This window comes from Eleutherodactylus coqui, chromosome 3 (assembly GCF_035609145.1).
Source record: "Eleutherodactylus coqui strain aEleCoq1 chromosome 3, aEleCoq1.hap1, whole genome shotgun sequence".
NCBI lineage: Eukaryota > Metazoa > Chordata > Amphibia > Anura > Eleutherodactylidae > Eleutherodactylus > Eleutherodactylus coqui.
The window spans coordinates 196,714,857-196,737,464 of NC_089839.1; the positions used below are offsets into that span (position 1 = coordinate 196,714,857).

Genomic DNA, 22,608 nt, shown 5'->3' on the forward strand with positions numbered 1-22,608 from the left:
CACACGGGCAAGAAAATTGTGCAAGATTTGTGCGTTGATAGACGCTTAAATCACACACAAATGTGAACCGCTTTTTTTTAATGCCATCATACCCATGAGTGATTTTTTTCCCCCACATTGCATTGTTATGTGATGCTGGAAACAAATTGCGACATGTACTATCTTGTGCGTGCTCTTGCATCGCACCGCCCATTATTTTCAATGGGACCAGCGGTAGCATCGGACCATTTGCAATGCAAGGTTTCCCATTGAAAACAATTGGAGAAACTCTGCAAACAGCCGCGGTGGGGGGGGGGGGGGGGAGTGCCCTTCACCCCCATAGTGATGCGAGGCTGTTTTGACATGCAAACACCTCACATCCTCTGGAAAATCATATGGATAGTGAGCGTGATATAGGAGCGAGATTCTCTCCATTATGAAGTTAGCCTAAGACTGCGTTGTCCATATACAGTGGTGTGTAGAAGTTGCAGGTCAGGAAGTGTCAGTGTAGTGAGGAAGGCTTGTGCGCCCCATAGGCTGAGGGGTCTAGTCTCAGCCATGTCACTGAGTCCCAGATGTAGGTTCCCTAATAATCAGGCTCTTGAAAGGCCGAACTTTATACCCTTATCTTATTAATCCAAGTAATGCCAAAAAAATAGAGAAAAGCCAACAATTTGTCAATAGTAATAGAAGTGTTTTTGTAAACCGCAAAGCTGCTTAGGGCAAATTAGATGCATTTTTGTTATGCTCTGTATCTGCAGGAACATATCTGCGGGGTTTAGGGACCACAGCCACCTTTGATCCTATCACCCAGGAATTTATAATAGATACTCCACAGATACCAGCAACAAAGTGGTGGCCAGGAGGGTGTAAGTCATTTCTTTTTTTTGCACTCCAGTTCTTGATGTCTGTAATATAAAATGTTCCACACATGCCCAGATGGTAATTTCTGCATTTTTGATCTGAACAGTAGGAAAAACCAGCACACATGCTGTGGTCCTAGCCCAGCTATACAACAATGGACACAAGTACGACATACATCCATTTATAGTCCAGATGCGAAGTCTGAAGGAACACTCTCCACTGCCAGGTAACAATCTCAGTTCACTAGACCTTATGTATACGGACAACTAAACCCGATTCATAGATATCCTTATTCAATATCTCATTCCGAAATCATGAGTACTAATGTGGACTTGATTCCCTTTTGCTGCTATAATCTTCCTTTCTATGGATGCTTTCCATTAGATTTTAGAACATAGCTGCAGATGTTCATGTCCATTCAGACATAAGACCATAAGTAAAATTGGGCACTGATATGGGGCACTAAGGCCTGGGTCAGAGTTGGCATTGTAATACATAATAAAGGTTTCCAGTGGGACTTGGCACAGTGCTTTGTGCAGGACAGTCGTGGCTTGTACAATGGGGGTATTTTCATGATCATACAGGAAATGTGGTGGAAGGCCATGATTTCTGACCAAAATAAAGCTGGCTGTATATTCTATCCTACCAAAGGTATTTTGACATCTGACAAGAACTGTGATGGCTTTCTCATGGATGCCTTATGTACAGCTGCATCACTGGTGTATCCAATAGCAGCCAGTCCCTGTCGGACAATGCTGACACTAACTTGGTTTCTACTTGCTTGCATATTCTCAGTAGATAAGGGATTTCTGTGACCGGACCCTCTCAGGTGTCGTTTGTCCTTTTTGGTTAATATTTTGGGTTGTCTGGGGTTCTTTGTTTAGGCATGGTACATCCCTCTTTCCTCCACCTTGTGACCACGTAATTCCCATTTGAGCTGGTGTCTGGGTGGTAGTGGAATTGTCACAAACCAATAGTCCACTAATATGACAATCAAGAATGACACCACGTGTAAACTCTGTAAGTTCCTTAGATTGAAGCATGTTCAGCAAAACAAACTATGGCTGACATAAGACACGATCCAAATACTTTTGGTAAAATAGCATAGATAAGAGAGCTGTTGGCCGAATACTCATTTGGCCTACAGGTGTCTCTTGTGGCTCCCACATACGTACGCATGCCAAAATCAGACAATTGTACAAGGTTTTTTTCAGCAAGCAGAATGGGAAAAACCATTCCTAAACAACATCCCTGGCAATGGCTTATCTCCTGGGAGCCAACGGCCGGGCATATTGAAATCCAACAAGCTCAATTCCTTATTACCTGAAGTGCTGATGTTTGGGGACAGGCTGTCCATTAGCATGTAATGCAGATAAAAATCTGCTGTTCTACATCTTCAGACCTCCTCCATATCTTGCATTCCCTGTAAAATAACAAATCTGGAGTTTTTCTTCCTAGAACTTTGTTCTGTTCCTTTGATTCTGTGGGAAAAGTAAGAAGAAATGAAGACAATGGCTGTTACCATTCACTTTGTCAAAGGGGCGTATCCCTACAAAGTGACACTTGTCCAATCAGTGATGAAAGTTGTATATGTGGACACACCCCATTGACAAAAGGAATAGTAACAACCAGTCGACAATTTATTCAGACATGTCCAGGAGGACTAGCAGAGAATCGCTACAATGTAGAGCTATAAGAAAATATGCTCCAGAATTGTTTTTCCATGGAAAGTGTAAGTATTTACTGAAGCAAAAATAATAGTAGTGGTGGTAGGTCCTCTTAAAGGGAACCTGTCACCTTCCTAAAGCACCATAAAGTAACTTATGGTGCTGCTAGGTGAGGTGACAGGAAGCCAGGTCCTGTAAGGTTTTGATATTTAACCATTTCCTGGTTCCCGTCACTAAAGTCTGAGTGGCGGCTGAAAATTTGACTCTTTTCAGAGTCGTGTGGGTGCCCATAGATTTTATAACAGAGCAAGCGCACAGAACTCTAAAAAGCCGGAGTGTAGCCTTGGGCGGCGGGCACCACGGGAACCAGGAAACAAGACCAGTAGAGTATATTAAATACAGCACCGCCCTAACATCACCATAAGTTAGTTTATAGTGCTGAAGGTGGCAGGTTCCCTTTAAAAGTGTAACTTTCTTGTGTAGGGAAATAGTAGTTGTCACAAAGACATGCTGTCATGGACTACCTCAAGAAGTATAGCTGTATAACTCCATATCAGCACAGTTTTATGAGAGACGGCTTCTGTCCAACCAATCTGATGAGCTTCTATGAGGAGGTAAGTTCTAGACTGGACCCGGGAGTCATTGGATCTTGTGTATCTGGACTTCTCTAAAGAGTTTGATACTGTGCCGCATAAAAGGTTGGTATATAAAGTGAGAATGTTTGGTCTGGGCGAGAATGTGTGTAAGTAAGGGTAGGTAACTGGTCAGTGATAGAGAGCAGAGGCTGGTTATTGATGGTACATTTGGGTCATTGTTGCTAGTGGGGTACCACAGGGGGCAGTATTGGACCCTATTCTTTTCAATAAATGTATTAATGACCTAGTAGAGGATTGCACAGTAAAATAGCAATATTTGCAGATGATACAAAACTATATAAAGGAATTAACACAAGAGAGGATAGAATGTGGTTGCAAATGGATCTGGACAAGGGCAACTAAAGTAATAAACAGAATGGGCAAACTACAATACCCAGCAAGGTCATCAAAATTTGAAGTATTCACTTTAGATAAAAGATGGCTGAGGGGTGACTTAAAAATTATGTATAACTATATCAGGGGACAATACAGAGATCTCTCCCATCATCTACTTATACCCAGGACTGTGACTGTAACAAGGGGGCGCCCTCTACGTCTAGAGGAAAGAAGTTTTCTGCACCAACATAGAAGGGGGTTCTTTGCCTGAGGACGTGGCAATGGCAAATTCAATAAAGGAGTTTAAGAGGGGCCTGGATGCCTTTTTTGAGTGTTACAACATTATATGTTATAGTCACTAATTACATCAGAAGGGCCGGTGATCCAGCGATTATTTTGATTGCCAAACTTGGAGTTTGGAAGGAATTTTTTTCCCCTTAAATAAGAAAAAATGGCTTTTACCTCATTGATGTTTCTTTGCCTTCCTCTGGATCAACAATGGGAAGGGTGGGGGGTAATGGGGTGAATTAGATGGACACAAGCCATTTTTGGGCCTAGCATACTATGTTACCTAATGGTAGACAGCTAATTACTCCAAAGCAAGACTATATTTTCATCATGCTAGTAATGCGCGCTTAGTGTGCATGCTGGGAAAAGCTTTTCAGGCTTATTCAAAGGCTCCATTCACCCAACGAGAATTAGAAGTATTAATTAGAAGTATTATTTTGCTCTCCACTGGATGCTTAGTATACCACAAAAAATGTAGTAAACTTCACTAACGCATAGAGAGGTATACAGAAAAAACAAATACTGTGCTGTATACGTGTTATTTTTACAATAGGACCCTATGGGCAAAATATCCAATATGCAAACTTCTACAGTGGGATACGGTGCAATCCTCCTCCAGAGGGGTACGGCCGTAGTGTGATGAGAGTGCCCTTAGTTGTACACATATACACCAGCTAATACTTTCTGCTTTACACTTGGACAATTGATATAAATGCTGTGATATTACGTTTCTGTTTATAATAAATCAGAATTCATCATGTAACCTCTTTTCAGGAATATCCGTTGGAGACATTGGGCCCAAGATGGCTTTTAAGAACCTTGACAACGGATACCTCCTGATGAGCAATATTCAAATCCCAAAGGAAAACGTGCTAAGCAGATACTCTCAGGTACCCCTGTACATGTGATATATATGAGACAGCATATTTAGAAGACCCCTTTTATAATACAGGGGGTTTAGATACAGTGGCTCAGCTCTAGCATGCCAGATCTATACAGTGATAGTGATTGCAGTGCAGTTACCTCCATTGATCACAAGTGATGTCTTCTTCAATTGGTCTCCTCTGTAGTTCCTTTTCTTCTCTATCTGGGCCTAGACCACCATTAGCATTCATTCAGCCACAACTAGTTTCTGCACACTATTAATCCTTCCAGGGGCCTCACTAAGTAATAGTGCCCCACAGATTAATAGCACCCATTCTGTGGACTCACAAATTAATAATGTGCCCTCTGAGCCCCTCAAATTTATAAAATGCTTTCTGTGTCCCCCTCCCTACTGGCCACAGCAGCAGAACAACTTTATCACTACTGCCAGACATCATTCAACTCCAGAAGTTCGTAGCCCCACACTGCCTACATGTCTTGCTCTAAGTATGGACGGGGAAAAGACTCAGGCTAAACACTGCCCGGAGGCATGCATTGTCCAGCAGCAGTGTGACTTAAGGGGGCCGGTATGTCATCGGGTGGCACAGGGGGCCAGGCCATTTATCCCCATACCCCAATCATAAGGGGTCCTACAGTAACTGCGTGGTATGCTGGCATTATTGGTATGCCATTAGTCATGTGGTTCTTTGTATCAGAAATATGGATGAATAATCAACAACAGTTTTATCTGCAACAGGTACAAAGCAAAATGTGAAGTAAATAACAAGTATGTAATTCCATAATCTCAGAGCACACACTTAAAAACAGGACATTTTTTTAGCAATGGGTTAAAAATGGGTCCTACTGTTCTCAAGATGGTTATCACAGGTGGCTCTATGCTCTCCCCCTGGCAATGGTGACAAGGGCCTAGCTCGGTCGCATGCAGGTGCAAAAAACAGAACAGGCAAAAAATGTATAAATGATGGTAATCAATTTTAACAGTGTTGTCACGTGATGCCAGTACCTCTTTTCCCATAGAAAGTTACTCGTCAGCAAATAACAGAGTCCACAAAGTTAATCTTCAAAACCAGAGGTAAATGTTTCCTTTACACACGGAATCCAACCTTGATTTTCCAAGAGTACAGCAAGATGACAGTTCAGACACAACACTTTTAGCAGGCTTCCTTTGTACTTATCTTCTTGGTTCCTAGGTGTTTTTAATCCAAGTTATCTGATTAGACGATCCTCAGGGATACTTTCCCGATGCAGTGAGGTCCTCAACACTGCTGTTTCTTTCTCTTGATGTTCAGCTACACTTCTCAGCTGACACTTCTACATGCTATTGCTTAAAGATTTAGTCCCATTTTTGTATGTCTCAAGGAGTTTGAGAGAAGCCCACGGTTCTGTGGAGGCAGAAGCATACGTCAGCTTCAGCTTCACACTGACACGTCCTCCTCCACCGACTACATCTCGACTTTGTTCTGTCCTTTTCTCTTACTCTCCCTCCTCCTAACTCCTCCCTCCTTGCAAGACTAACTGCAACTCACAGATTAAGGAAGGGGGGAAAGGGTCAACAAAACATAAGACAGCTTATTAGCACACGCATAAGACGCATATACACAAAACAGTTTACGCAAGACAGACATACATCTACACTAAAAACACCCCAACTCTGGGCCCCCACAGCTCCCCCCTACTTAAAAGAAGCCAACCCCGATGTCCTCTGAAAATAGAGCGAATGCAGGTCCGGAGCAGGGATTCACAAGTGTACTACCCCATTACCTTAGACTTCTAGCTACCTAGTAAAATGAGTGTCTACTAACTCCTATGAAGACTAAGCTGAAGACTAGAAACAACTCTAACCTAGACATGATGTCAGCATGGCAGAACAACAATGAACTTCCCCCTCCAGCTAACCCGGTAACCCTTCCTGGTTTGATTTCCCAGGATCCCACTTCCAGTGTCAGACGTTATCTATGACAGCACGTATTGAAATGAGGACTGGCCAGTCTTTTTTTTCTTTTTTTGTGCTGAACCGAGATACCGGGATACTTCAGCATTCGCTATGGGGCCCATACATTGTTCTTCTCCCCAAAGCCCAAAACATTATTCCACACTGGCTCTAACACTAAGACAGAAAAGGGTGCAAAATTTTATCTTTACATGAAATTAAATTTCTAGAGTCCCAGCAAAGAACAAGTGAAATATATATTTCTATACTAGGATTATTTATTTCTTATTAGTTTAAGAAGAAAAAAAAATCCCTTTTCTACCTAAACGTTTTGTAGCAGTGCCAACCAAAAAGAAACAAAATGTCCACAAGTTCTCTTTCCTTTTTAGTACTCTACTCCTTGAGGTCTCCATGGCAGTGTAGGCTCCTCCACTTTCGAGTCAGTAGAAAGTCCAGTGAGAGTCTGGTTACTTCCCCATGACCCTATTTCTAGAACACACAGACGGCCCAGGACTCCACCAACCTCCACCGACTGCATCTCGACTCTCTTCTCTCCCTCTCCCCCCCCCTGCTTTCCTCTAACTCCTCCCTCCTTGCAAGACTAACTACAACTCACAGATTAAGGGGGGGAATGGGGCGACAAGACAGACAGTTTATTAGCACGTGCATAAGACACATGTACACAAAACAGTTTATGCAAGACAGACATACACCTACCCCAACTCTGGGCCACTACATGGGGCATAAAGGGATCACTATTACCTTATGGGTCAAAAAAGGGAGCACTATTACATTATGGGGGCACAAAGGAACACTTTTACTTTGTAGGGGAACTATTACATTATAAGGACACAAGGAGGCATTATTGCTTTATGGTTGCACTGTTACATTATGGGGGGCACAAAGGTGGCGATATTACCTACTAGTATACAATGGTGTCACCAATACCTTATGGGGGTACTATTAGCTTTGTTGGGGCGAAAGGGAGGTACTATTGCTATGTAGATGTCATTGAGAGGAGCAGGAGGAGCAGCAGGATGGTTAGAGGGTGTAGAAATGAATTACAGCTAGAAAAAAATTGCCATGGCAGTCTTGGGCCCAAATAGAGAAGAAAGGCAAAAGTGAACACCACTAGTCAGAGGAATATGAGTCACTGGAGGTAACTGCACGGTACTCACTATGACTGTATAGAACTGGTATCTATTATTTTGTGACCACATTATTTAGATGTGTGCTAGTGTTGATACACTGTATCTAAGCCCACCATGTTATAAAGACTTATGTAAATGCTCCCCGCTGTCTCCAAGCTGAAAATCTGCCACAGGGCCAATGAGCCTTTAACTACACCAGCCAGGATAATGTCTGTGTACCTCTTTTGACATTTCTTGACTGCATTGACGTCCACTCCAGTCCCTTTGTGTTGATGAGCCTCAGTCTATGTAGCATTATTATGGATTTTCTGTGGGTGCCTCCCACTACTCATTACCTAGCCCACGAAGCTGCTCATTCAGCCTCCTCCAGAATCATGTGTTCACTCAGGTAATGGGCGCGTTACCTGATCTTTTTTCCTCAGCATTCTTGAGTCCCGATGACGCGCTCGACCACGTTAGGTCCTCTTGACTCAGAAGGACCAGGGTTACCAAACGCATCATTGCTGAGCTACCAGTAGCTCAGCTTTCTGATTGACAAAGGAAGAACTATATGTTTATAGGCTGACTTGGTTCTACTATAGGAGGGCAGAGAATAAACATATTTTAGCACAGAGTTGAACACATCTGCCAGCGTTAACAAGATTGTAAGTGACTTTAAGACTGATAAGGGGAATTTCCGGCGCAGAAGATGTGACACCAGCCCACGTGGTGTATGTGCTGTTCCAGATCTTGCATTATTGATGAATGTGGCACACTGTACAACAGGGGGAGTATATGATAATCTAATGTGTGATATTTTCATAAATACAGTATATTTGATGTTGATTTCCTCCTTGGTACAAGGTTCTTCCTGATGGCTTCTATGCTAAAAGGAGATCTGACAAGATAACCTATTTCTCCATGATTGCTGTGAGAGTCAGCATGCTCCGTGATGAGGTACTGGAGGCACTGATGAAGGCCTGCACCATCTCTGTCCCATACTCGGCTGTGAGACGACAATCAGAGTTAAAACCGGGGTATGTTTGCCAATGTTGGCTTACCATATAGACCTCAAAGAACCTTTGTGCTTCAGAATAAGTTTTAGTTGATCTTTTGTGTCATTATGAAATGGCTGAATAGAACTTTAAAAACAAATTTGACACCTACTTTTGTAAGATTAGAAGATACGAGTGACAACTAATATGGCTTCCATAATACCTACAATAATGTTTGTCACCCACCTTCCTCAAAGACCTAAAATGTACCTACTTATGAAAGAGAAGTACAGCATACATTGATCAGCTATAACACTAAAACCACTGACAGTGAATAACATTGATGATCACCTGACAATGGCCACTGTGAACAGCTGAGAAATGCATTTGGAAAGCATTCAGACCCTTTCACCATTATTACATTTTGTTATGTTGTTGCCTTGCGCAAAGTAAAAGACACCCCGTCTATATAAGGTCTCACAGCTCATGATGCATATCAGAGCCAATACGAGGCTCTGATATGCATCGTATAAGCCATGAGTAGAAAATAACTGCTTGTAGAACTCAGAGACAGGATTGTGTGGACACAGGTCTGGAGAAGGCCACTAAAAAAAAATCTGCACTGAACGTTCCCAATAGCACAGCGGCTGCCATAATTCTTAAATGGAAAACGTTTGGAACACCCAGGACTCTTCTTAGAGCTGCCAATTCACCAAACTAAGTAATCGGGGGAGAAGGGTCCTGGTAAGAGGTGATCAAGAATCCTATGCTCACTTTGGCTGAGCTCCAAAGATCCGATGTGCAAATGGGGAAAACTTCCAGAAGGTCAACCATCACTGCAGCACTCCACCAATCTGGGCTTTATGGCAGAGTAGACAGAAAGAAATCTCTCCTCATTAAAAGACAAATGAAAGCCACCTGGAGTTTACCAAAAAGCATCTGAAGGACTCTTGGACTGTGAGAAACAAGATTCCCTGGTCTGATGAAACCAAGATGGAATTTTTTTCCTCAATTCTAAGGGTTCCCACCCACCGGCGTTTTTTTCTCCACTGTGCTACGAGAGTAAGTGAAAACTCTCACAGAGCAGTGCGAGAGACAGTCTTTTTAATGGTAAGATGAAAAAAGTTGAAAAAAGTCTTTTTAATGGGGCCAGTGGCAGCAGCGCTAGCCCCATTGAAAAGATATGGAGAATGTCGCGGACTTCTGCCACAGCTGTGACAGCTGCAGCAGAAGTCCGCGGCATGCTATCCCAATGCTTTCAATGGGATCGGCACTGCTGCCGATCCCATTGAAAGCAGTGGTTTCTGACAAGCCCTGCAGAATGATTATCGGAGAAGGGCTTGAAATATAAGCCCTTCCCCGATAATCATAAAAAAGTGGTTAAAAAAATAATAAGAAAGTTACTCACCTCTCCTGCTGTCAGCCGCGTCCTCCGGCTGGCTCCCCGGCACTGCTACTGAACTCTTTCAGCAGACGGGGATTTAAAAATCCCCGCCTCCTGAAAGGGCTGTGCAGATTGGCTGAGGGCTTCAGCCAATAGCAGCTACTGCTTAGATATTGGCGGAGCGCTCAGCCAATGGCAGATAGCTCTTAGCTATTCATTCATGAATAGAATGTCACAGAATGTCCAAAATGGCAGGCCCAGTGGGGTGTTCCCAGTATGTAATGCCTAGTACCTATCAAAAATGGTCTAAAGAAGGACAGCTAATGAATCTCCAACAGGATCATGAATGGCAAAGGCCTCCTGATGCAGGTTGCGAGTGAAGGCTTGCCTATATAGTCTGATCTACAGAGCAGCTATTGTAGGTAAAATTGCTGAAAAATATTGGGTCTGATAGAAAGGTGTCAGAGAACACAGGACATTGCAGCTTGCTGTTTATTGGCTGTGCAGCCATAGGTTTATTTATTTATAAATCTAGAGGAAGGAGGGCTGTACCCGGGAGCTTTGGGATACTAGTTTCTGAAAATGTATTTATCGTGGAGAATAAAAGATGAAGATGAAATTAGCGGGCATGACCAGAATATATGCAAAAGGTATCCCTCTTGTCCACAGCCTCTCCAACATAGGGCGTCTGGAATGAAGCGTCTATTTCTTACTCGTAAGGGTGTAAAATACCATCTTGTTAAAACTATTAAGTGAGTTTCTAATATTTTAGCACAATTAGTAGCTTGTTTTGCTTGTCTGAAAGAGAACAAGCATCTTTCTATTGGAACAGTTATTCTCAGATCCTTTTCCCTATTTAGGAGGTGACATTTTTTACCCGGTCTCAAGTCTCCTACTATGTTGTCATAGAAAAACTTGGTTTTTGAATTATTTAATTATTATTATTATTAAATTTAAATACCGGATTTTGTTTTTCCATATTGTTTATCTCTATATATTTTATTTATCATTTATTCGTTCTTTTTATCATATTCAATTCATTCCAGTCTATTTCATCACATGACCAGCTCTAGCTGCAATGAATTTCATGGGTCTTTCAAAGAATATTTAATTTCATGTAAAAATTGGACGAATTTAAAAAATATATATGAAATCTGTCTTTGTATTCATTCCTGCTGGGAATCTGGTGCTCAGTGTTAGAATCCAATAGGCTTCTCTATTAGGGACCATCTCTTTACTTATTCTGCACTTTCTGGGACTATTAACCTTTTCAATGCCAAAAAAATGCCAAACTCTCCATGTTACCTGAGTGTACCTCCAAGAAATGTCCGGCCGCTCCTGAGCCACTCGGGTTGGAATTTTTCATCTGTCTCCCATGTTTTGCAATGCGTGTCCTGATCTTTCTCGTAATGCATCTCACATAGTATATCCCACACGTAGTACATGTAATGACAAATACTATATTTTCACAACTACAGTTTATGAAGCTATTAATTTTAGACTCTTTATCCCTTCACTATTGGTAAATCTCTCCTTTCTCAAACCCAAATGCCACACACTGCAACAAGAGTTCCCACATCTAAACAAACCCTTAAATGTCAACCAGTGAGATGTTTTCTATATTTGATACATATAACCTGGGTGATAGAATGTTACCTACATTTTGATTTCTCTTCGCCACAAACATTGATTATCATTTATAATCTCATCTTGTTTTAAGATTAGCAAGAACCTATATAAAAAAAGCTTTTTTGATGTTATAAAATCACGGTTGTATGTAGGCTGTTGGGAACACTGAGCCCTTTCTCTTTTTCCAAGACAGAATTCCTTTCTTATTCTCCAGTAGTTGTTCCCTTTCCATCATATCTACTTTTTTACCAGTTCTGTTAAAGATAGATTATTTGTATCCTCGGTCTTGCAACCTACGGTATATTTCTTTTTTTTTTCTGCGTCATAACTTACTGGGTCACTACAAAGTCTTTTTGCCCTTATAAATTCCCTTGTGGGTATCACTTTAAGGGCGACTTCAGGGGTGGGGGCGGAGCTAAGTTCCAGGTCTCAGCTCTGCCTGCGTCCTGCCCCCTCCCATTGCAAATAGCGTCAAGAGGCAGAGAAGGGGCGTGAGCTCAGTGCACTGCTTCCGGCTCTTCTAGCCTCCTTCCCCTGCAGAGAGGGACACCGTATATCGGCCGGGCATGAAAACCTGGCCGATATACCGTAGTCTGAATAAGCCCTTACTGTGTTATTAGGATGCCCACTAGTGGCATGTAGAATCGTGTTACCAGACGTTGGTTTTCTATATAATTCCATTTCAATTCTCCCTGTTTCATTATTACCTTTCAACATCAGATCTAAGAATGGAACCATCATTTTATAATTCCATGTAATTTAAGGTATGCACTGTGTACAGTGTTTCTATATTTTTGTCCAACCCCTTGGATATTGCAAATGTGAATCTTCATATCCAAGCTACAGGGGGTACAGAGTTTGCACTTGGACTTGGAAACATGAGGGGAACCAAATGATCCCTTTATGCCACATGAGACCACTGTCATAAATGACATAGCTGGGAGCCTTGTCACAGATTTTGCATTGGGGCTTAAGAAGCTTCACAGTAGGCATGTAGGGTGACCAGATTTTCTCAGGGTCAAAGGGGTGTAATCAGGGGCGTGGCTTATCACAACGTATGATTTTTTTCTTTTTTTTTTTACCTCCTTTGTTGTAAAAAGTACAAAGCCATTTAAAAAAAGATGGGGAGCAAATTCTGCAGCATTTCTTAATGCAAAAGGCAGTCAAAATCTAGAAATTAGCCTCGTACTTGCAGCTGATTTTTCACTATGCGGCACTCCCCCTTATCTGCTCCCAAGGCTTCCAGTGTTAGCACTCCCTGGAAGTTAGGGGAGTAGCGGAAGAGGATCCCAGATGCACACACTGCCATCAGTGTTTGTATCTGGCAGCGGTGCCAGTCAGTGATTACCAGCTGTGTAGCTGCAGCACCCTGGCTGCTAATCACTTTAATGGGGATCCCACGTCTTGAAATGGTGACCCCATGTCCCGACCCTGGGAAAGCTGGACAAAAGGTCACAAAGCGGGACTGTCTGACCTAAATGAAGATGTATGGTCTCCTTATATAAGGGCTTAAGCAGATGAGTGTGATACGTGGAGAATGGAACCCATTGATTTCAATGGGCTTTTTACCCCCTTTCTTTTCTTTTTTTGCTCCTGTTTTTCTGTGGGTGCAAAATAATAGGACCTGCCTTATCTTGTGCATGTTTGCGAACCAAAAAGCCCCACAGAGGTCTATGGGAGGTGTGGAAGCACGCATATCTGCCCGCACGGAAATGCACTTAGTGCAGCGCATACCTGCAATCACAGCCACCATGTTAGGCAATGTATCCTTTTATATCAGGTGCGGTGATTCCCCCTGGCTTGTGTGAACGAGTGGTGCCTGCGCAAATACGCTCCATTTCTGAACAGGCGCAAGTGTTAAATAGACTCATTCTCTGTGCAGAAGTGAGCGTATTACGCTACACGCTCTTCTTTCGAGGCCCAAAACCTGGCGATATCTTGTACACAACCTCTCCTTCTCCCAGACTTCAGATTGGACTCACAAACTTGTCTAATATAGTAGTCTTTATTGGCTCAATCTAAATAAAGTCTTATAATGCCGTATGCACATTACCGTGCCAATTTACAGCCCCCAACAGTAATTCTCACCACCTCTGCTTGTTTATAAGACCCTCCTAATATTTCTTTATGACCCCTTTCTAACATTTCATACCTCACTATAAACCCCCATTGTGGATGAATCCCTCTGTGACCTCCATAGAAGCATCTCCACTCGCTACACCCAGATCTGCGCTGGCGAGGGCGCTGCCCATTGTAACCTATGGAAATACACATCATGTATCTGGATGATGAACACTTATTGAATAGAGCAGAAAATGACCCTCACAGGCATTATTATCCCTCTCAGTAGTACAATTTATGGGTTATTTCTCCACCCTGTTCATTTAAATTTCCACACAACTACAAGTTTTCTAAAACTCCAGAAGTTCTGATGAACTATGGGCACCGCTGCCAACCCTGAAATGAAGTGCCATCCCTACCCCATCTATTAATAATGTGGCACTAGAAGAACCAGCTATGAATTTCCCTGTTTCATTGGGCACTAGACCATCACTCATGGTGCCCACATCACTGTGTATATGGCAGAGCAGGGTACTGGCAAGCAAAGTACTGGCAGCTTCCCTGACCTTTGACCTTCACTCGGCCAACTGCCATTTCCTTTCAACTGACGACGGCAGTGGTTGGATTGAAGAGTACAAGACTGTGAATAATGGCGTCCAATGGACATGGAGGAGTTGGAGAAAAGAGAAAGAGAGAAGATGACAGCGTGAGTGGACTCACGGAAATAAAGAAGAGGAGGAGCGGAGAGGATGAGCCTGAGGATGAGGGGCCAAGACCGGGCACCAGCCAGGACCTCGTACCACCACACCACAGCTTTGATATCAGTCGCTTCACCGCCCTACAGATCTTGGGCAGAGGAAGCTTCAGCAAGGTAAGTTCCAGAACTTTGTATTTTCGGGTTGGGGCGCAGCGAGGGCTCCTTCACACGGGGGGATTTTACATTAGTATTTTTAAGCCAAAATGTAAATCTTCCCATTCTACTTCCTTTGGACTTTCCATTTTTGCCTCACAAAATACTGATGAAAGACTCTGATGTGTGAACGACGGTCACCCATAATCGCTGCTTTAACCCCTTAAGGATACGGCCAATTTTGGGCATAAGAACGCAATGATTTGGGGGGACTTTTATCTCCACTTTTCAAAAGCCATAACTTTTTATTGCTGTGTCGACATGGCCGCTTGAGGGGTTGTTTTTTGCAAAGCGAACTGTAGTTTTCATTGGTGCCATTTTTGGGTAAATATACTATATTGTACAACTTTAGAAATGTTTTTTGATAGCAGGGAGAGAAAACCCATCAATTCTGTCATTGCTCGTTTTATGTGTTTTTTACAGCGCTAATCATGCAGCATAAATAACATGATACATTTTCTCTGCAGGTCGGTACGATTACAATTATACCAAAATTCTTATGATTGTTTTGGGTTTTTCTACTTTTCCACAGTAATAACTCTTTTTTGGAAATATTTTTCCCACATCGCTGCATTGAAAGTCCTATAACTTTTTTATTTTTCTGTGGACGGAGCTCTGTGAGGGTTTTTTGTGTGACGAGCTGTAGTCTTTATTGGTACCATTTTGGGGTACATACGGCTTTTTTGATCACTTTTATTGTGATTTTTGGGAGGCAAAATGTTGAAAATAAGCATTATGCCTCTGTTTTGTAGTTTTTTTTTATTGTTTTTTGCTGTGCAGGATAAATAATGTGTTCAAATTAATTGTACGGGTTGTTACAGATATGATGATACCAAATATGTGGGGTTTTACGTTTTTTTAAATTTATACAAATAAGGTAAAGAACACAAAAAAGAGGGTTTTTTTTGTTTTACATGATGTTAGTTTTTCACATTATTTTTATATTTTCTTTTTTACACTTTTTATATCCCTGTAGGCGTCTTGTACTATAGCAGCTATGATAATAAAGCCTTGCAGGACTTGTTTGTATTTCACATGCCGTCGTTTAGCAATGACCCATATATCCGCAGCTCATATGGTGACCCTAGGTTACCGATCTGGCATCTTCTCTTTCGCTGCCAATGTCCCCGGTGGCACATCCGCAGTACATGGAACACTGCGCCATCGCTACGGCAATGACGTGGCCTTCTCTGCTGCGAATGTACCGCCCGGAGCATGCGCAGTTGAGAGGATGCCACACTGTCGCTATGGCAATGACACGGCTCCTGTGGCCATTCCGCAATGATGATTGCGGAATGGCTTGCATGATGGATGACTTTTTTCATTAACTTCAATGGAAGCCGGCCGTGCGTAGCCTGCAGCAAATCGCAGAAAGCTGTGATTTCTTTCCTGCGAAAATCGCAATTAATTTCCTCTCATGGGCAGGAAATCGCGTTTTGCCATAACATGCTATGGGCTGGATTTGCCGTGAAATCCGTAGGTGGAATCCCGCTCTGGATTTCGCAATGTAAGTCGGCCCGCTGCAGGAGGCCTTATGCTCACGGAAAAAACTCTATTGTGTAAATTGACTTATGGTGCAGATTGTAACTCTGCTTCATGTCAACTTATGTTGTTTCAGCATGATTTTCATCTCTTTTCATGTAGATGCTGCTATCTGTGGAACTAGCCTTAGGCTACCTACACATAACCAAGCGCGATATCGGAATGTGAAACGTGGCCCAATATCATGCTCGCTAATGTGCGATTTACCCATTTTTTCTTTAAAAACACACAAATCTTGCACAATTTGAAAGCGGCCTATTGATAAATCCCTCATGCAATAAATGTATATGATTTTCCCCTCTGGTCGCTGTCAGTGATTATTTCCTATTTGTTTTCTTGAGGTGGTCCTGGCATCATTCCCCGAAAGAAACACTTTCATGGCCATCAAGGTTGTCAACAAAACAAGGAGCGAACCACACATCTTAATGAGAGAGCAGCGGATACTACTGAAGGCCCAAGACTGCCCTTTCATCTGTCACCTGTATGCCGCACATCAGTCTGCAGACCGAGTCTACTTTATCACAGAGTATCTGCTTGGAGGAAGCCTAGGAGCGCTGATCAAAATGTGCGGCAGCTTGGACATCAACCATGTGAGGTGAGTAAATGACTAACCAGGGGTTGGGGGGACTGAGGGTGACATGACAAATATAGAAGAGTGGAGGGCATACAGGCTGCCTCTTCTCTTCTGGTGGTGACGGACACTTTGATGGTGACATGATGTCAGCGGACTGATTTCATGTCATTGATACTACACTCTTCTCTCAGATTCTACACAGCGGAGATAGCATGCGGCCTCCAGTTCCTGCATCAACGCAGCATCGTCCATCGGTAAGCAGAACTTTTCCACATTTCTCTTTTTCCTTGCAATGGGTTCCAGACTTTCCCAGAATCCTCAATTAGGACTTTTTTCTGTGGTACATACCTAAGACCTCTGTATCAATGAACAGATTAACATGTCTCTTTTTTTCATTGCAGTGACATAAAGCCAGACAACATCATGCTGGACAGATCTGGACACATCCGCCTGATTGACCTGGGGCTGGCCCAAGACGGTGTCACCTCGTCTAACAAGATCAGTGGAGTGACGGGCACACTTCAATTCATGGCCCCAGAAGTGCTTCTTGAAGAAGACTACGACACAGCAGTCGACTGGTGGAGCCTGGGAATTGTCGTATCCTGGATGGCGGCAGGACAGTCCCCTTTCTATTACGGCTCCATCAGGAGAAAAGTCATCAAAGCCATCACCAGAAAGGAGCCAAAATTCCCACCTTGGCTTGATGCTGATGTGAAGCATCTTCTGGAGAGACTGCTACGTAAGAAGCCTGAGGAGAGGCTGGGTGTCTACAGGAACATCCGAGGTCACCAGTTCTTCGACACCATAGATTGGGAGGTGCTGGAACTTAAAAGAGCACGGCCACCATTCAAACCATTCAGGGAAGTTTTGGAGAATCGGGACCTGCTGTGGCTGGAGGATAAGACACCCATTCACCCGATAGACGGATTCTCGTACACTTCACCAAGTTGGACCCGGTAAGATCTTCCTCCTCTAGGGATAATGTTCTTCATTTTGACCTCTGTGTTCATCATTATTGTTCCTCTTGTGTCAGACAGCACAGGTGGTCATATAATAACCCTGCTTCGTGTCACCATGCCTGGTCCGCAGTCTTTTCCCTCCTCAGCTACATTTTTATTTCTTTTCCAATAATTATGTTTCTGCTTCTTCCTAGGATGATGAGAAGAATCCGATTGTGAAGGAAGCCACAACCATCTGGTAAGTTATATCTGTACACCTACACATACCTATCTGTACAACAATACATTCCTATACACAAAGGACACCTACCATTAATACACTGCAACAGAACAGCCGGGCTTCTGCCAAATGATTTGACCTTTTATGCCAGAATCTGGCATAAAATGCCCTGTAATTTTCCCCCTTTGAGTCATTCCCTTCTGAGATTTTGATATATCTGGTTGGCAAGCAATATGGCCTCCATTATGGCTTCCACAATCACAAAACTGCTAATAACTCATAGTAGAGTCACAGTTGCAGAAAATAACTTTTTTTGTATATCAAATATAAATCGGCTCCTGATACAAATCGTCATATTACAGTAGTTCACTTGTTTGTATCCACAACTGGTAAAACTAACAATTTTCTCTCTTATTTCTTATAGACTAAGCCTGCGTCAACTGTCTCCTGAACCTGCGACTCTGCTGCTGTAGAAGAGCTCCACTTACCAACAACATCCTCTCTCCACCATCTGTATCCTGCATGCTAACATCAGCTACCTTGACCTCCTCCGGCTCACTTGAACATCATCCTCTCCTGAAGACCTTCTACACCACCAGGAGCGGCCTGTGCTTGATTTGTAGCTGGCGAGTTCAGGAAAAATAGCCCGAGTGACTATTATCCCTGAACTCCTGGTTACTAGTAAGACCTCGGCACAGGCCGGGTAAGTAGCCTACACCACACCAGATTAAACACAAGTATAAATACAAACACATACATAGACACGAGTACGCACACACAGATAGGTGTAGTTGTCGGCTTTGATCTTGGGACTTGCTCTGATCGCCATATTTGGGATCAGGAAGGAATTTTTCCAACTTGAGGACAATTGGCTCATACCTCAAGGTGGTTTTTGCCTTCCTCTGGATCAACTCACAGCCTTAAATAGGGTTAGGTTTTATTTATAAGGAAACAGCCACATAAATAATATAATACAAACATAAAAATGAAACACAAACTTTAGCTGACATCACATACACTAGGGAGGTGAGCTGCTGGCGTTTGATTCTGAGATTTATTCTGGTTGCCATATTTGGGATCAGGAAGGAATTTTCCCCCCTTGAAACAGGATGATTGGCTCTTTCCTAAAGGGGGTTTTCGCCTTCCTCTGGATCAACACAGTCTATAAATAGGTTTAGTTCAATACACTTTATATTTCACACGAACAGATGGTAATAGATTTATGAAAACAATAACACATTTTAAAAAGTCAGATAGATCAGATGTCGGCTTCGATCCTGGGATTTGTTCCGATCGCCATATTTGGGGTCAGGAAGGAATTTTTTCCCTTTATACAAGGATAATTGGCTTTTTCCTTAAAGGGTTTTCGCCTTCCTCTGGATCAACTCAGCCTCCAAATTCCCCATAATAAAATTTATTATCTCCTATAACTAGAAATAAAATGTTCTTTCTCCATAAATCTTTGTGTCTGTGTCTTTATTTCCATTGAATGTCTTACATAATGTTCTTCCAATGCCACTGGGGATTGTATTTGCAAGAACCATAGTGATGAGTGGGGGCCCATGTAGTTACGCCCCTGCCTTTAACCTTCCTTCACAGAAATTCCAGAGACAATATTGAGAACTTATTAGTCTGCCTGTCCTTGGACGTTGCGGTAACCCGCTGCAGAGAGCTTTCACTGCGTTCCCCGTGGCTGGATTATCACCGCGGGGAATGCAATTCAAACCTGCCCATGGACAGACAGCCTTACCGTCAGAGACCCAAAGGGTCTCAACTAACTTATCAGATCAAATCTAAGAGCTTAGCTGCAAAGGATCCAATATCGCAAAAGTATAGACGTAGGAGATTGCTCAATCGTCTAGTTCCTCAGATGTAATACACTGGACCCAGACGGTTAAGGATAGAAGATCTATCTGTAATTTCTGAAGCCATAGCAATTTTCGGGCTCACTGCATAGAACCTTTCTGCCTAAGGCTAGGGTCATAGACAGGAGCAGCTTTCAGCCAGAGGACCTAACATATAGTGTAGTGGCCTGATTTACTCAAACCCTATGCTGGAGTGCTTTGGAGGATGAGGTTAATTAATGCCCATTAACTCATTATTATCTTGTTTTGCATGTAAAAGGACCCCCGGAGTTGTTTGCCGAGCCCAGTGTGTGTTTTAAACATATGCCTAGCTGTGTAAACAGCTGCACACATTCCATTGTTCTCCTTGAGGCTGCCAACACATCCCATTGCTCTCCTCAAGGGTAGTGTAAAAATGCTCATCTATTGCAAGATGAGCGAAATACTTTCAAACGGAATGTATTTGTACAGTCTTTCAGTGGCTAAACAATGGATTTTAAGTGAACTAAAATCCATTGTTCAAACGAAAAGTGCACGATACCCGCGGTTACATGTAATGGTCATTGCTCATTTTTGGCCGTTGGGACAAATTTTAAGTGATAATCGTTGTGCGTAAAAGGGCCTTTAGTTTCCTTAGTACAAAGGTTTATAGCCCCTGTATACTACTGTGCACATCCATCAGGTATGGTATATATGGAAACATCCTTCCTACATGCTGTAACCTGGTCATGTGCATGAGCCCTAAGGCAACCAGGGAATTGATGTTGGCAAAAATTTTTTTCTCTGCATTAGAGTTTTTAGAAAGACCTGTAAAAGGCCTCGGTTACTGGAGTTAGGGCCCTTTTACACAGGACAACTGTCATCCCAGTGATGATCATTCCTGTTCTCTTACATAGGAACGATCATCACTTATAAATATCTAATAAGTTAGTATATACGAGGTATAGGGTTGTATTTTGGCCAGAATATGTAAGCCCACAAACCCATGTCATCTTTCGAGTCCCTACTCTTACAAGACAACTAAAACCCCAAAAAGGGAACCCCGCCTACAAGTGGGGTGATCAATGATCATCCTAATAGGGATGCCCCAACACTGTAACCTAAGGGGTTGGCTAGCCCAAGATGGAAACAGGCAGGAACATTAGACAAGGGAAAAACAACGGGACAGTTCACACTTAATGTCTGAACACATCACTGTTCACACTAACAAACAGACAAGGGAATCCCACCCAGAACCTCATGCATGCAGCTTACACCGAAGCAGAACATGAATGACTCCAAGCACCAGCGCTCTTAGAGGCAATGAGATAAATGACAAATGGATAAATGACCAGAACCCTTCAGCAAGAGGGGCTGTTATCTATTTGCAGCAGACCGACGGGGATTGGTTGGCTGGAGAACTCTACACCAAGCCAGCTCAATCATCCCACACCTGTGGCAGTGTGCTGCTGTAAACCCATAGAACTACAGGTCCCAGGAGCACAACATTTCACACGCATGTTGGTGTCAGTGTATGCAATTCCTGGACTTCAGTATAGTAGTACATTAGAAAGCCTATGAGGTCAGCCAGAGGCTGTGCCTCATCGGCCACCATGGCCAGCATACCCGAAGGGTATATCCAAGCTTCTCGGTGCCATAGCAACTGATTGGGACCCCGCAATCACATAGCAAGGATGTGATAGGTGATAGAAGTAGCCCCTTCCTTTGTCTGCCTCTTAATTTGGAACAACAAGAATATACATATAGCGCTATGTTGTGCTAACACTGGTACTTAAAGCAGAGGCATGGTGGCTCAGTGGTTAGCACTGCTGCTGTTGTAGGTTCAATTCTGACCAAGGGTGATGGCTGTATGGAGTTTATAAAAGTTGATGTCTTTGATGAGATTTAAACCTAGGACCCCAGCACTGCACGCCAACAGTGCTAACCACTGCACACCAACAGTGCTAACCACTGAGCCACCACCACAAGAAAAAAGCCAAAGCGGGAAATGGAAAACAGGTTGTCATCAAGTTCCATCCGCCTCCCATTGAGTACAATGCAATAAAAAAAAGGACCCATCTGTATTCCGTTTCAGAAAATGGAAACAAAAGTGTAGCAGTCTGCGCTTGTGATCCAGTATAAAAACCGGAATGGAGATGGATTGAAAATGAAATCCTTCCCCTCCAATACATTTCTGTGGACTTGAAAACGGAAGCCTTTTCTTTCCATTTTGCTGTTCGCACGACAAAATAGCAAAAAACAGGACTGAAAGCACTAGTGTGAATGAGCCCTTATTCCTGCATTCATTTATAACACAACAAAGCAATGCCTTTGAGTTCGTTCAGACAAATGTGTTTTTTCCGCGCAAAATTTTCATCCGTGACAAGACAGGTCTTGCTCCATCTTTGTCCGTGTTATGCAGGAAGCTACCATAGACTGTATGGCAGCTGAAAAAAGGGAGGGGAGGGTGAGGAAGTTACTCTGCATATAACGCTGGGGAAAGAAGACAGCTGGCACTAATTTGGCATTTACTTGCCATTCTATTCCACAGGAAGGTGTTACATGCAAGCGGGTGAAGTAACGGTGACGTATCAGCCTGTTGCTTGCCCTCTCCCAGCCTCGTGCATATTAAAATACGTTCTGTACGCGAACGCTTGCTGGTATCCGCCCATATAAATGCAGTAAAAAAACTGCATATTTCAAGTACTGAAATTTCATACACCCATATGAATGAGCCCCAAGGCTGCACATTGATTGGAGTTAGCTGTAAGCCCAGAGCTCGATCACCCTATAGCTG

General features: G+C 42.9%; 1 protein-coding gene across 1 annotated transcript; it reads left to right on the plus strand.

The window, feature by feature from the left end:
- Positions 1-17,215: 17,215 nt before the first annotated feature.
- Positions 17,216-19,436, plus strand: LOC136619912 (protein kinase C delta type-like). Its single transcript, XM_066594636.1, has 3 exons — positions 17,216-17,765; positions 17,963-18,006; positions 18,413-19,436. The coding sequence occupies exons 1-2, from the start codon at positions 17,233-17,235 to the stop codon at positions 17,985-17,987; spliced, it is 558 nt and encodes a 185-aa protein (XP_066450733.1). The 5' UTR covers positions 17,216-17,232; the 3' UTR covers positions 17,988-18,006; positions 18,413-19,436.
- Positions 19,437-22,608: the final 3,172 nt, after the last annotated feature.